The sequence below is a fragment of the Eschrichtius robustus genome, chromosome 5 (genome assembly GCF_028021215.1).
Source record: "Eschrichtius robustus isolate mEscRob2 chromosome 5, mEscRob2.pri, whole genome shotgun sequence".
In the NCBI taxonomy this organism is placed as follows: Eukaryota; Metazoa; Chordata; class Mammalia; order Artiodactyla; family Eschrichtiidae; genus Eschrichtius; species Eschrichtius robustus.
In genome coordinates this window covers 55944332-55958868 of record NC_090828.1, presented here as the reverse complement: position 1 = coordinate 55958868, position 14537 = coordinate 55944332, and the positions used below count along the sequence as shown (strand labels likewise).

The 14537-nt window shown below is 39.6% G+C and overlaps 1 protein-coding gene across 2 annotated transcripts in view; it reads right to left on the bottom strand.

Moving 5' to 3' along the window:
* PDE11A (phosphodiesterase 11A) overlaps window positions 1-14537 on the bottom strand; it is a 464603-nt gene that overhangs the window by 140337 nt on the left and 309729 nt on the right. For both annotated transcript variants that reach the window (XM_068543893.1, XM_068543892.1), the window contains exon 10: window positions 4282-4332. In XM_068543893.1, the coding sequence (XP_068399994.1) occupies window positions 4282-4332 (51 nt within the window). The remainder of the gene's footprint in view (window positions 1-4281; window positions 4333-14537) is intronic.

Sequence of the window (14537 nt, the reverse complement as noted above, 5' to 3'; positions counted from 1 at the left end):
ACTAGAGAAACAAGGGAGACTCTTCTTCCTACCCTGGCACCCTGAGGCCTGGGGTTACCCCTGGGCCGTGAAGGCACCTCTGTGGGAGCACCCAGCCTGCGGGAGAGCAGCTGGAAGATGCTCCCTACTGACAGGGGTGGGGAACACGAGCTACCCAAACCTCTGCCACGCAGTGCCCTGTGCCACTTCTCCCCTCTCTATATAGTGCGCTTGTCCTCTGCAAGAAGCTGCTGCAAGGATTGGGCTTTTCCACAGCTCCGCAAATGGAGCTGGCAGGGCAGTGGTCAGCACACCTGCTGCCTTCCTGCAATTAGAAGAAGATGCGCCCTCTGGAGGCTCCATTACTAAAAAGCATCCCGTGCACTTGGCCAGCCAGGTGGGGATCAGTCCCAACCCCTGCCTCCCTGTGCAGGGACCCTTGTGCAGGGCCCTATGACAGACACATCCACCGGCATAACGGCAAGGGCGGTTCTGAGGGCAGGAACTTCTTATTATAACATCTGAATATTTCATGGGTCAAATGTGTCTCCTGAAACTTAATTACTTACAAAAATAGTACATCACATCCCATTGCTCAGCCTGTCCCCTGCCATCCATCGCACAGAGGAGGCCATAAGATCCTATTTTTGATGTAGCCGTTCGTATTTTGGTATGTAAAGGCCACAGGGAGCGCCTATCCTCAGTACTTTATTTGCTTTACCGGGATGTTAATTTGTGGCCTAGGCAATAACATTGAAAACTTGAAATATGCAAGAGGCAGTCCAAACCCAAACACTCAACATGAGTTATTGGCGTTTAATTACTGAGGCAGTTAAATAGTGCTGTAAACAAGTTCATCTCTGATTGCAGCCATAACCCTTGCAGTTTGGAATTGAAAGAAGGGATGATAGAAGATGGCAATATAACATGAGGACGTCCATGAGTTGGTTTTAATTGGTAAACTGGCATATATAGTGATAACTGTTTGGTCTGTCCACCGCATTGGAATCCTGGGAAAGTGCATAAAATTACGGAAGCATATAATTGGTGTACTAAACTCATTTTCTTATGTTATCACAGCTGACATCTTCAGGTTATTAAAAGCCTTTAAACCAGTCATCTTCAAAGAGACCTAATTGACAATATGGTCTTTATACATTATTCTTGTTTGCACAGAGCAGAAGAGATGTAAACAGGCACTAAAATCTGCACAAATTTTCTGGGCACATCTTTCTTATTTCAAGTTCAAGGAAGATCAGTAAATGTTAATGAGGATAAAAACCATTCTTTAGATCCTGGTTTCCTCATTCAATGCACAGGGCATCAATCCATAAAGGATAAACTAATATTATAACCTGAATCAGACTTTTAAAAAGTTAACTCATTAGTTCGAGGAAGTTCTGTGATCTTTTCGTGTATAGGGGGCCCTACATAAAGGACTGTTTCCCAAGGTATAATGATATATTAGAATGACAAAGATGGGCTTAGGTTCTGACATTCTTGGATGAGCAATTATATGTTGTTTCACCTACTTACTCTGCTTAGACAATCTAGGGGCACTTGTGGAACGGTTTTCACTCTCTAACCACCATTCACCCACCCACCACCACACACCTCTCCAGGAGATTTTTCCCAACAGGAGAAATAGGGTTAACCGAACCAAACAAAACAGGGACAGAAACACCCTCCCCCTGCCTTATGGCATTCTAGAATAGGAAGAGAAATCCCCAAACATGGAAGAGTGTGAAAGAGAAAGACAAGGTAAGAGGAAAGGTAAAATGTGGTATCATCCTAGCATGAATGATTATTGAAGATTCACTACAGGTTTATCATATAGGAAATCTGTGTTCCTTTAGGCCATACCACCTAGGAGTACAAATAGTAGTGAATTGAAAGTGATTAATGGTATGTATCACACTCTCCAGTATTTTGGGATCTCCATCTCTCCTACTTGTTTCTGGGAGTACTCAAGGTTCTTGTCCTTAAGATGTGACCACTCAGCCCGCAGTGAGTCCTTCTGCCTCTGCTGGTCATGTTGGTAGGCAGGTGTCTTGCCTCTGGTCCATAGTGATGCTTCCTTCCATTGGGCTGCTGCTTCCTGTTGTGTGCTACTGACACTCTGGAATCCCTGTGCTCTTGGGGTAATTTAATGCACTGAAACCAACTAAAGCCCTTGCCTTTTGTGTCCCCTCATGTTCTTAGCTGAGAACATGAATCCATGGGAAGCTGGAGTAAGAGACAAATCCAAGAGACAAACTCCATGCTGAACGTGGAATCATCCAGACACTGAGGTCCGTGGCCTCAACTCCCAACAGGGAGAGTTTTTGGCTCAGAAGGCCTCTTAGTCTCTCACGTAAACAGACCACATCTCACTGGTCTTCTAGACATGTCTGAATCCCAGACATGGTGAAGCTTAGGCTGCAACTGGAGTCTGACCTGTGTACGTATGTATTTGACCTCCAGATCCTGTTAGCACTTGATGATGAAATCATTTTCTTCCCAAAATTCTGGCTTAATCTCTGAATCACTGATCAGTAGCTTGGTCCCAGCTGGGCATAATCCAACACACTGAAACACAGCCATTCTTTAACTCATGAAATCTCATGGATAACTCTGATTCTACATTTCAAATCTCTCTTTTCTCTCCCTCCCTCTCTCTCTAAATATATATATTATACATGCATACATATAGATATATAGTACTAGCTCTGTTAAAAAAGTATTGCAGTAGCCAAGGTTACAATATTTTTGAATATATGCATAGTTTATTTGTATATATTGGTCAAAACAAAGCACTTATTTACTGTGATTTAGCTACAATGTTAGGAAACTGCCATTGCACACCTCTACTGTGAAACTTCAGTAAATACTTTTCTATGTGCAGGATTATTTTAAGCCCACTGCAATGATAAGACATCAGCTACCGATTATGATAATGTTTTATTTACTTTATATATCAAGAAAAAAAGCCATTAGGTTAAAATTATCTACTATATCTCAATTATATTGTAACAAGATATTCACTAATATCTTACAGAATAAAATCTGGAATAAATCACTTTAGTTAATAATCTTGATCATTTTAAGATGAAATAACCCTTTTTTCCTCAGATTTAAATACTTCATGTTTTTAGTATGTTTGTGAACTAAAAATAAAAGAAGCATGGCAAATTCCAAGACAATGGTGTTTGCCTTACTCTAAGGAAAGAATTAAGCCTGAACATAGGGCAATACTTTTAGAGAGTAGACAGCTATTGATTTTGGCTGCTCTAGCTCTAGACATGTCTCATCACATAGCTTCTGCAGTCATATTTAGTCCATTATGAGCTTTGCTGTATTTCTCCCTGCCTGCCCCTTGCATCTTTTAGCAATTAAGATGATTATAAAACGGTAAAAATATAAAACACAAAACAGTAAAAACAGTAAAATGTTTATGGAAACTTATTTCCATAAGTAGAATTGCTAGGTAACTGAACTTGACTGAAGTAAAAAAGCTTTAAATATTTTTGATGGAAATATTTATCAAATGTATATAATATAAAATATAAAAAATTATATATAACCATGTTTTGAACATTTTCTTAATGACTAATTGTTTTGAGTTATAGAACACTAATGCTTTTTGGATTGATTCAATCATTCAACCATTCAACAAGTATTTATTGAGTGCTACTATGTTCCAAGAACTGTGAAAGGCAGTAGAGATAGAGCAGTGAACAAAACATACAAAAAGCACTGCCCTGCTGGTGCTCATATTCTAGGTGGTATGTAGGATGTCTATCTCTACAGCAAATGGACCCTGACTGCTGTGGTTTTGGCTGTTCCGTCTCCTTCCTCTGTTGTCAGCTGTCACCTCACTGGCACCATGCTTTGTATTGTACCTGACCCATAGTAAGCACTTGGTAAATGGTAGCTACTATTATCCTAATCTCTTCACTTATTTTTACAGATGAAGATAAAAGCCCTAAGATTTTTAGTGAACAGAAAGTTAGAGGTAAGACCAATGCCAAAAGCAGGCATCCTGATTCTCACCATGTTACACAGATCTTTTTCTGATACCCTGCATACTTCAAAAAAGAAAGAAAGAAATACCGAATGATTTAAATGATCATGAAGGGGCCGTTCAGCTCTATATAAGTCCCTCTTACCCTCTAAAACTGAAATATGCAAACATGCCTTCCCCTAATTCTATTCCTCCAACATTCAGTGGGCAAACCTAGTTCTAGAGACAAGTAACAAAGGGTCTGAAAGCCCTGGGAAGTTTAACTTTATGTACCATTAGGGCACCATTTGCTCCCTTACCTTAAACTTGTCAACTTCAGCTTTTGAACATGTTGCATGATAAGATAGCACCTGGTTCAGAAAAAAAGGAAAAAAAACTTTAATAACTAGACATGATTCAATTTTCTGAAATTCTCCTGGCTTAAAAATAAATTTTGCTCATGTATATCACCTTGACATAACAGTGAATGCTAATGCACGACAAGATATTTCCAGTAACAGTCTGTGACATAGATTGTCATCTGTGCAACTACAGTGGAATCTATTACAATGTGGAATGGAACAACAGCCCATGTTAAAGGCTAAGTATTTTATATCAGGATGTTTTTATAAGTAGTTATTTTATCAAAGGGACATAATGTGGCTCAAGACCACAGTTCCCAAAGATGTGAATACTTGTCCTGAGAAATGCTTTGGAACACAAATAAATTAAAAGGTGGGGTGTGTGTGTGCGTGCATGTACATATGTGCGCAAGCGTATGTGTGTTTGTGTGTGCATGTGTGTGTGTACTGTGGCAGACACTGTAGCTTGCTGACTCAACTTCCATGTCTGGTCTATGCTCACTTGCCTGCTTTTGTTGTACAGGAAAGATTATATTGTTATGCCCAATCATCTGCAATGCTTTTTGTAAGAGGATTTTATTTCCCTATCCTATTGACAGCTTGTTATAGGTCTAGAGTGGAAAGGGAAAAAGAAATGAGGCTGGGCCGGGACTGCCCTGCCCCGGACTTCTTGTTTTGTAGAACAAATAAACTCACATTTGCTTGAGTCAGTATTGGATGTTATAAGGTATATTTACACACTTACGCACGCACAAACGTAATGTATATATTATATATACGCTATCAGTCCCAGCCTTAATCTATACAAATCTCAAACAAATAAATCTGGGAAAGCTAATTCCCTCTGCAACTACCAACTTTAGAGAATCTCAGTGCATATTTGGCTCTGAAAAGCGAAGTAACACATTTTATTTTGTTAAACTCAGCATTTCCCAAATCTAGCCACAGAACTTCCTTTTAGTTGATATATTAATCTAGGAACATTCCAACCTGATAACCTATTGACCAAGGACTTTGAGAAACACTGACCCAAGGTATGTACCATCCGCGTGATAGAAGCAGGGCCACAGTAGAGGCAGTGTCTCACGGTGGTTAGAGCACAGCCTCTAGAGCCCGACTGCCAGGGCTCCACCGCTTCCCAGCTGTGGGAGTGTGGGCCAGCATCTTCATAACTGAACAGATTTTGCTCTTTTGGTTTATAGTTTACTATGGTAAACTTTAGTTTGGCTGCCATTAAAACTTCTTACTATTTACAAGTCTCTTTCTGTAGATTCAATCCTCAAAATTTATCTTTATTTACTTTACAGAAAAATTCCCTTGAAACTCAAAATCTCTGCCACCAGGTGTTGCGCTGCCATGCTTTTAGTATTTAAGGCATATTACCCACTCCCTTTATTTATATCAACTTTGCTTACTTTCTTTATTATTATTTTTTTAAATAATAAAAGCTATTAACTTCACTACACTGAAACTATTTGAATGAGTGAAGCAGACAATTATTACAGATTAAGAATTCTGTCCACTTAACATGTTCTTTTGTTTTGTTTGTCATTATTGAAGTGTAGTTCTTTGTATATTTTAGATACAAATCCTCTGTCAGATGTATGTTTTGAAAATGTTACCTCCCAGTCTGTGGCTTGTCTATTATTTTCTTTCTTTCTTTTTTTTTTGTTTAATTGTGAAAGGACTCCCACCATCTAGTTAATTTACACATCCATCACCTCACATACTTATCTTTTTTGTGTGTGTGTGAGAGCATTTAAGTTCTACTCTCTTAGCAAATTTCAGTTATACAGTAGTGTCATCAACTACAGTCACCATGTTGTGTATCAGATCTTCAAACCTTATATGTCTTATAGCTGAAAGTTTGTACCCTTTTATCAACCATTTTTCTTTTTTTTTAAGCAGTTTTATTTTTAAAAAATTTTTATTGAAGTATAGTTGATTTACAATGTTGTGTTAGTTTCAGGTGTACACAAAGTGAGTCAGTTATACATATACATATATCCCAATTTTCTTTTAATGAACAAAAGTTTTCAATTTTGATCAAGTGTGAATTGTCAGTTTTTGTGTATTGCATTGTTTTATGTGTCCTTTCTAGGAAATTTTGCCTATGCTAAAGTTGTGAATCCATACTTTTTGCTATCTTTTACAAATTTTATAGTTTTATAGTTTTGTTTAGGTCTATGATACATCTGAAATTAAATTTGCGTATGATGTGAGATTAAGACTTTAATGAAATAAATGCCTTGGTTACTTTGTTATGATTCTTAAATTTTCCGGAGCCAAAACTTGGAGCCAACATCATTTTGGAGTTCATTCTGAGATCTTAAGCCTCTCTACCTGCCAATCTATTAAGTCTAATGACAAACTGATATCATAATGGAATAATCATAGTTCAGGCATACAAAATAGAGTTGGGCAGCCATTGAGGATCTGGTCTCAGATATTCTCCTGCACCACTGAGAACTTGAACTTTCTGTGAACTATACCAAACCTAAGGACACCAGCCATTTTAAAAACAACATCTGGGGCCTCCCTGTTGGCGCAGTGGTTGAGAATCTGCCTGCCAATGCAGGGGACACGGGTTCGAGCCCTGGTCTGGGAAGATCCCACATGCCACGGAGCAACTGGGCCCGTGAGCCACACTGAGCCTGCGCGTCTGGAGCCTGTGCTCCGCAACAAGAGAGGCCGCGATAGTGAGAGGCCCGCGCACCGCGATGAAGAGTGGCCCCCGCTTGCCACAACTAGAAGAAAGCCCTCGCACAGAAACGAAGACCCAACACAGCCATAAATAAACAAATAAATAAATTTTAAAAATAACAAAAACAAAAACAACAAAAAAAACATCTGCTAGCTGGTCTCAAGGTTGTTCCTCTTCGTAACTATGCAACCATTTTGGACACCAACCAATTCTTGCTTAACAAGCACCCTTACTTCTTGCCAGTTCCCATTATAATTCTTGGTAAATAACTCATGTAACTAACTGTGGCTCCGCAGTTCTTGACTTTATAAGCTTTGTCCATTTTGTAGTCCAGTGGAACACAATTCAAGTGCTTCTTGAATCTGTGTCTCCCAGGCTGCGGTCCTAACAAACCCCCAATAAATGCCTCTTTATTTCAATCAGGTCTCCGTTTCTGGAAGTTTGGTTAACAAGTTCATAGGAATCTACTTATTCTATCTAATTTGACCACGTTAACAATAAGTTCTACCTTTTGAGTCTTTTTGCGCTGAGAGTTCTCATTTACTTTTGTAAAACTCTGAGAACCAGTAAAGGGAGTGGGAGAATGACCTCACACAAGAATCTCACAGCCACTTTCTTCTGAAAGAGTACAGTCTCTTGTGGATGAGCAGGGAGGAATCATCAGCTAATAAGAGTACCTTGTTCCTGCAGGAGCAGGCCCTTTGGTAAACCGCAGTCTGGGAGGATGTAGCATTGTCCCCTCTTAGAATCCCTAGAAAGGCAACAAGCCAGCAAAGCTTGAGATTCCTCAAGACAAGGGGATTCTTGAGTCCTGCCACAGAACACTCTGATTTTTCTCCTTCCAAGCAGTTTCTGCTGTTTGGTCCTAAAGGGTTTCCTGGGAGGCAGCAGGAAGATGGAGATGTTTCATTGTTCCAGTTACCCTCTGGATTTGCTCTATACAGAGAGCACAGCAATGGGGACCCAGCAATATCTGTACCCCTTTCATATAAACCATCAATGTAGCTATCACGCAATCCTGACTAGATAGAAATACACAAAAGTGATCTTGCTTAGCTCCTAGCTTCTTACGGTAGTAAAGTCTCTGATCAAATGTGATCACCTCACTGTTTTTAACAAGCATCTACAAAGGTTGTGAGGACACACAGGACTTTTCCTCATCACCTGTGGTCAGTGATCACATCCCATTCGCTCCTCAAACTGCATCAGTTTTGGTTGTGCCCCCATAATTTCATTGAAACAGCTTGTATAAAGGTTTTCAGTTTCTTGCTACCAAATCCAAATCTTGCTGGACAAATCTGCAAATGTCTTTTGCAGCAATATTGAGCACAGGTGATCACTCTTGCCTTTTTTGAAGAATCTCCTCTCGGGGCTTTCTTGACACCACACTATTTTGGTTTTCATCCTACTTTTCTGTCTGTTCTTTCTCTGTGTTCTTTGTTGGCCTGTCTCCTCTACTTTAACTCTAAATGTAGAAGTTTGTTGGGCTCAGTCTCTCCTTCAGTGATGTCATACACACTCACGGCTTTATACCTCACCTATAGGTTGACAACTTCCATATTTAGCCCTAATCTCTCCTTGAGCTTCAAACTCACATATCGTGCTGCTTACATCACTAACTTCCTACTTGATTGACTCACTGGCATCTCAAATTTAACATATCTAAACATGCCTGTTGATTCTCCCATCTGTAGCAGGCAGAATGATGCTCCTTGCCCCCTCATGATATCCACATCCCAATCCCTAGAACGTGTGCATATATTTATGTTACATGGCAAGGGGGAATTAAGGTTTCCAATGGAATTAAGGTTGCTAATCAGCTAACCCTTAGATGGGAACATTATCTTGGATTATCTAGAGGAGCGTAATGTAATCACAAGGGTCCTTATAAGTCAAAGAGGAAAGCAGGAGAGTCAGACTCACAGTGATGTGATGTGAGATATATTGAAACTCCACTGCTAACTCTAAAGATGGAAGGGAGCCACGAGCCCACAAATGCAGGTAGCCTCTAGAAACTGGAAGCACCATGAAGGCAAGGATCAGATATGGTTTTGGTCACCAGTGGGTATCCTGTCCCTAGGAGAATGCCTGATACTTAGTTGGCACTCAGTAAGTATTTGATGAATCATGCAATAGAAAATAATCTTAAAAAGAATCTTTCTATTTCTTGTATGATTCTCTGCTTCTATTATTAGTGGCCTTAATTTATGCCTTTTCCTCAACAAAAATCATAATATGTCTCAGAGCATAGACTGAACAGTGTAGGTAGGGTTGTCAGATTTAGCAAATAAAAATACAGGACCCTCAGTTAAATCTGAATTTCAGGCAAACCATTAATATTTGCACTATTTGGGACATACTTCTACTGAAAATATTATTCGTTGTTGATCCAAAGTTCAAATTTCACTGGGTGTCTTGTGTTTTTACCTGGCAGCCCTACTTCTCCAAATTAGGAAGGCTAGAAACAAGTATGGAACACTCTGCGCCATGTTCCCAAATATTCATATTCCTCACCCAACCCCAACCCCACAGCAATTCCCAGTGACTTTTTCATCACGGCATTTTATCTGGCAATCCTTATCGCAAGTCTAGAGTATTTTCAGCAATGCCAAATAACCTCATTAATCTAAAATCTGTGGCAAATCTATGGATGCCATTGAAGGAAATATAACAAAAACAATTCCTGATTACTTATAGCATAACCAATATTCCAACGAGAATCATTACTCTGTGTGTGTGTGTGTGTGTGTGTGCGCGCGCGCATGTGTGTGTGTGTGTGTGAGTGACCATATGGCACAGCTAATGACTAAAGATCAGGCAAATTTCTATGGTTGAGAATAAAAATGACAAATTAAAGAATTTATTTTTTTAAACTACTGTTGTTGTTAAGCCCTTTTGGATAAGTTAAAGCTTCCTCCATGATTCCAGACTACATTAATTTTATAAGAATTTCCTCATAGGTTGTTGGGTCATGAGAGTTTAGCCATAACACACACAGTCACAAATTTTGTTTGACAGCTAAATAAAATTTGTATAACATTTACATTCAAAAGTAAACAGCTGACCCACAGAGCACTTGACAAACATTAAACTTTCGCAAGAAAATGTCTATCCCAGATAGATTTATCTTTTGTGTCTGTATTAATTCAGAAAATATTTTAAAGTAAAATCTAGTGACTCAGTTTCACTAGATTTTACTTTAAAAGATTCTATTAAGAAATCTTTATAGTTCCAAAAATAAATCACTATTTGCAAAACCCTACCAACTGCAATTACCTTTTGGATTGAACTTGCTCCTAGCAAAACAAAGAAACAGAGGCAAGAAAATGTAAAATAAAGCAATTATCAGACTCATGCACAACAGAGTGAAGAAGTCATGTTTTTGTGTCGAGTCTCCACAGCAGGAAAAGACCCTTAACTACGTTTCAAAAGAAAAACCATGAGCAGAGCTATGAAATAGGACCACTGCAGTAAGCCTTGCCCTCCACCACGTGCAGTTCAAGACCAGAGCCAAAGGCTTGCCTTGCAATCCCAGGAACTGCCCCTAAGTAGTTGAGGGCAAATCTCTCACATCCGTAGTATTGAATGTGAATTTATTGTGAATCTAGGAAGCCATTTGCTCCTGGAATGAGAAATGGACCATTACAAATGCTGGCTGCCAGGAGCACAAACAGAAAGAACCACTTAACAAGGAGGAGGAACACAGACCTCGCTGAGGACCCAGACTGGCTGTCTCAGGCGGCATGAATATTTACTGATATGTTTATGGCTCAGGTGGCACTTGATGGCACTTGGAAAGTAAACTGATAACAGAGTTAAGTTAAGGTGGTCTGAAGTAAAATCTCAAATAATTTATATTGATGAGCTCCAAAGAAGTAAAGAAACTTAGCGATCAGCAGCAGGCCTCCGGCCAAGGATGGTGACGAACCACAGGAATGAAAAGTCAATTTACCTGGGATGACATGATGGAAGTGCGAACTGAGTGAAGAAGCATTCCCCAGGATTTCTTAACAAGAGGATGGTAGGCTTCAAAGACACTGCAACTGAACGAATGCAGAGAAACTGAGAAATCATCAGTTTCTACTGTCAAATATTTAAGAGACTGCCTGCTGTTTAATGGAATGAAATGTTCAAAAAAGATAACTTCAAATAAGTGCATCTGCTGTGTGAGCTGTTATCACACCCTTTGGATTATATCTGTCATAAAACATATTTTTAAAATTCTAAAAATGACAAAACCTTTTTGAATTTAAAGTAGAATAAAAGATAACAGCGGAATCTGGGGTAATAAACAAAACAGTCAATTGTCAGGATGACTTTAAGGTCAGCTGCTTTTTAAATACTACGTGCAGGAAACAAGGGTCACACTTGTAGTTCATATCAACATATATTTATGGTGTACCTACTATGTGTAAACCATTGTGATAGATATTTTGGTCTTTTTCCCATATTGGCAAATATATTTTATTGGGGGCCTCAGTTTTATTTGATTGTTGGTAGTTGTATGAAGCACTGTGCTGAAAATGATTGCTGAGGCTTAAGGAGGAGCTCAGCAGGAAGGTACGCTGTGATTGATTAGTGAAGTCTTCCATAGGCATTGGGGAGGGAAGAGTGGTGGCACCTGTGCTATGTATTTGCAATCACTGAAAACATCAGAATATAAGAAATGACTCTCTGGATCAAACTCATTCAGACTCTATTGATGAAAAGTGATGCAAAATATATTTTGAGAAAATCATGGATGTCTAAATTTAAATGATTAGGGATACACCTAAAACATAGATGTAATTTTGATTGTCAATTTCATTTTGTATTAGGTAAAATTTCTACTGGCAATAAACCTATTAGCTCTGTAGCCAGCCACTGGCCCTCTGTGATATAAGAAAGAGTGACCTTCTCAGGTAAGAGGCTAAAAGTTCTCCATTTGACCAGTAGGACAAGCTGGTAGAAGGTATAAGAAAGTACAATTACAAGAAAGTATCAAGTTCTTACTGGGTCCATCTTCTTAGGTATTTAAAATAATTGTCTTGGTTTTGAAAAAACAGGCTTCCTGTTATATGGAAACAGGAAGAAAATAAAAGCAGCTATTAAATTGTGTTCGGGGGATATGAGTAAAAGGAGTTTTCCAAAGAGCTTCTTGTACTGAAATCTATCTTGACAACAGTGTCCCCATATAAAAAGACTTCTAGGGTAATATGAGACCTGCCCATCTTGCCTGGATTCTCTTTTAATTAATCTTCTTGACAGAAAAGACATGCCATTTTTACATTTCATTTAAAGGTACAGAGTCAACTTCTCCAGTGGTTTGAGAGAGGCCTCAACTTAGGACGAGAGACGCATCCATCATTTTTTCACCCAAAGCAAAGATTTAATTTAATCATTCTATGTCACTACCAGATTAAAATGTTAATATTTGTAATCACACTCCAAATTTCAATCTAATTTTGAAAAGTAAGCCCTAAAAATACTGTCATTATTATAAACGTTACCCATTAGCTAGAGTATAATGACAGCACTAGAATATAATTCTTTTGGTAGCTACCCAAACTATCTTTCACTCTTTGCTCATAAGTTGTTAAACATTGGTACTTGTGCACTTTCCAGAGGATAATGTTATCTTGTATTATATAAATCCTGAAAATTAACAGGCACTCTGAAACTACATCCAAATTATTACCCATGGCAGATCAAGAAGGCCACACATTCTTTGACACTCTTCCCATGAGAAGTGGAGTCTACGTCCTTTCCCCTTGACTCTAGGTGGGGTTCATGACTGTTTCACTAGTAACATAATATGTAATAGTGATGCTGTGCCAGCTGCACTGGGCCCAGGCCTTAAGAGACTGGATGCTTCTGGACTTCCCTGGTGGCGCAGTGGTTAAGAATCTGCCTGCCAATGCAGGGGACCCGGGTTCAAGCCCTGGTCCGGGAAGATCCCACATGCCGTGGAGCAACTAAGCCCGTGCACCACAACTACTGAGCCTGCACTCTAGAGCCTGCAAGCCACAACTACTGAGCCCACGTGACACAAATACTGAAGCCTGTGCGCCTAGAGCCCATGCTCCGCAACAAGAGAAGCCACAGCAATGAGAAGCCCACGCACCACAACAAAAAGCAGCCCCCACTCGCCGCAACTAGAGAAAGCCCACATGCAGCAACGAAGACCCAACGCAGCCAAAAATAAATAAATTAATTAATTAAAAAAAAAAGAGAGACTGGACGCTTCTATTTCCCAGCCCTTGAAACATTCTCTCTCGTAGCTCTGAGCCACTGTATATAAGGTCTATTTACCCTGTGAGAAGTTCCAGCCACATGGAGAGGCCTGAAGGATGAAATACCAAACACAAGGAGAGAGAGGCCAAGGAACACCACGAAGCCACACGTGTGAGTGATTGAAGAAGCCATCTCAAAATGCATTGTCCAGTCCCAACCACCCCAGCTGACCCATGTGGATCAGAGATGAACCACCTATCCTGGCCATTTTGGAATTCCTGACCCATAAGATCAGGAGCCTTTTGTGTATCTTAAGACACTAAATTGCAGGATAGTTGGTTAAGAAGCAATAAATAAACAAAACAACATCACCCTTCAACAGGGCTTGCCACCCTATGCCATCCACAGATTTCTGCAATTCAGGTGTCAACTGAAGCTCGTCTTTCAAAATCTAGGTAAATTGGTTTGAACCCTTAAAACTATAAAAGGCTATGGAAATTCAAAGCCTTTTTCAAAATATCTGCAAATTCCTGGCAGGTTTATATTCTTACCTTGACCTTCAAGTTCTTATGTATTCTTCTACTGTATCTGCAATATAATCACCATACAAAAATGTGAAATTCAACTCCACTTCCAGTTCCACAAAAAGATCCACTCACATCAAGCGTTCATGAGTTCAGCAGATCTTGAAGAAGATTTTTTCTTGTTCTTTCCTCCCTCCCTTCCTTCCTCCTTCCTTCTCTCCCTCCCTCCCTTCCTATCTTTCTCTCTTTCCTCTCTTTCTTTCTTCTCTGTTTTTCTCTCTTTCTCTTTCTTTCTTACTGGAAACAAATGATGATGTTTCATGATTTCCAATAAAATGTCAGCCTCGCCATTCTCAAAACATCTCTTGGTCCTTCCACCAATGGGGCATTTCACTGACCACTGACCTTATAACTTTTAGCCTCTCTTCATTTTTCTGGCTTCTCTCCAATATAACCTTCCTTTTTACTTTTTCTCCCCTATTCCTCCCTTTCAAATGTAAAATAACAAAATTATCTCCCTTTCTCATATAGAATGGTTTGCCACACCCTCTGGTTTCTGGAGGTGGCCAAAATCTATTCCTTCGTAACTTTACTATCCCACGAGGGCTTGTCAAGGTTCTTCCCATAGAATTCCAGTGCCTAAGTTAGATAGTATGTCGCCCACCTTCTTACACTTTGGGAGTTCTCATATGTCTCTTAAGCCGTTCATTAGCTCAGTGGTTCTCAAACTTTAGCATGCATCAGAACACAGATGGCTGGGCCCTGCCTCCAGA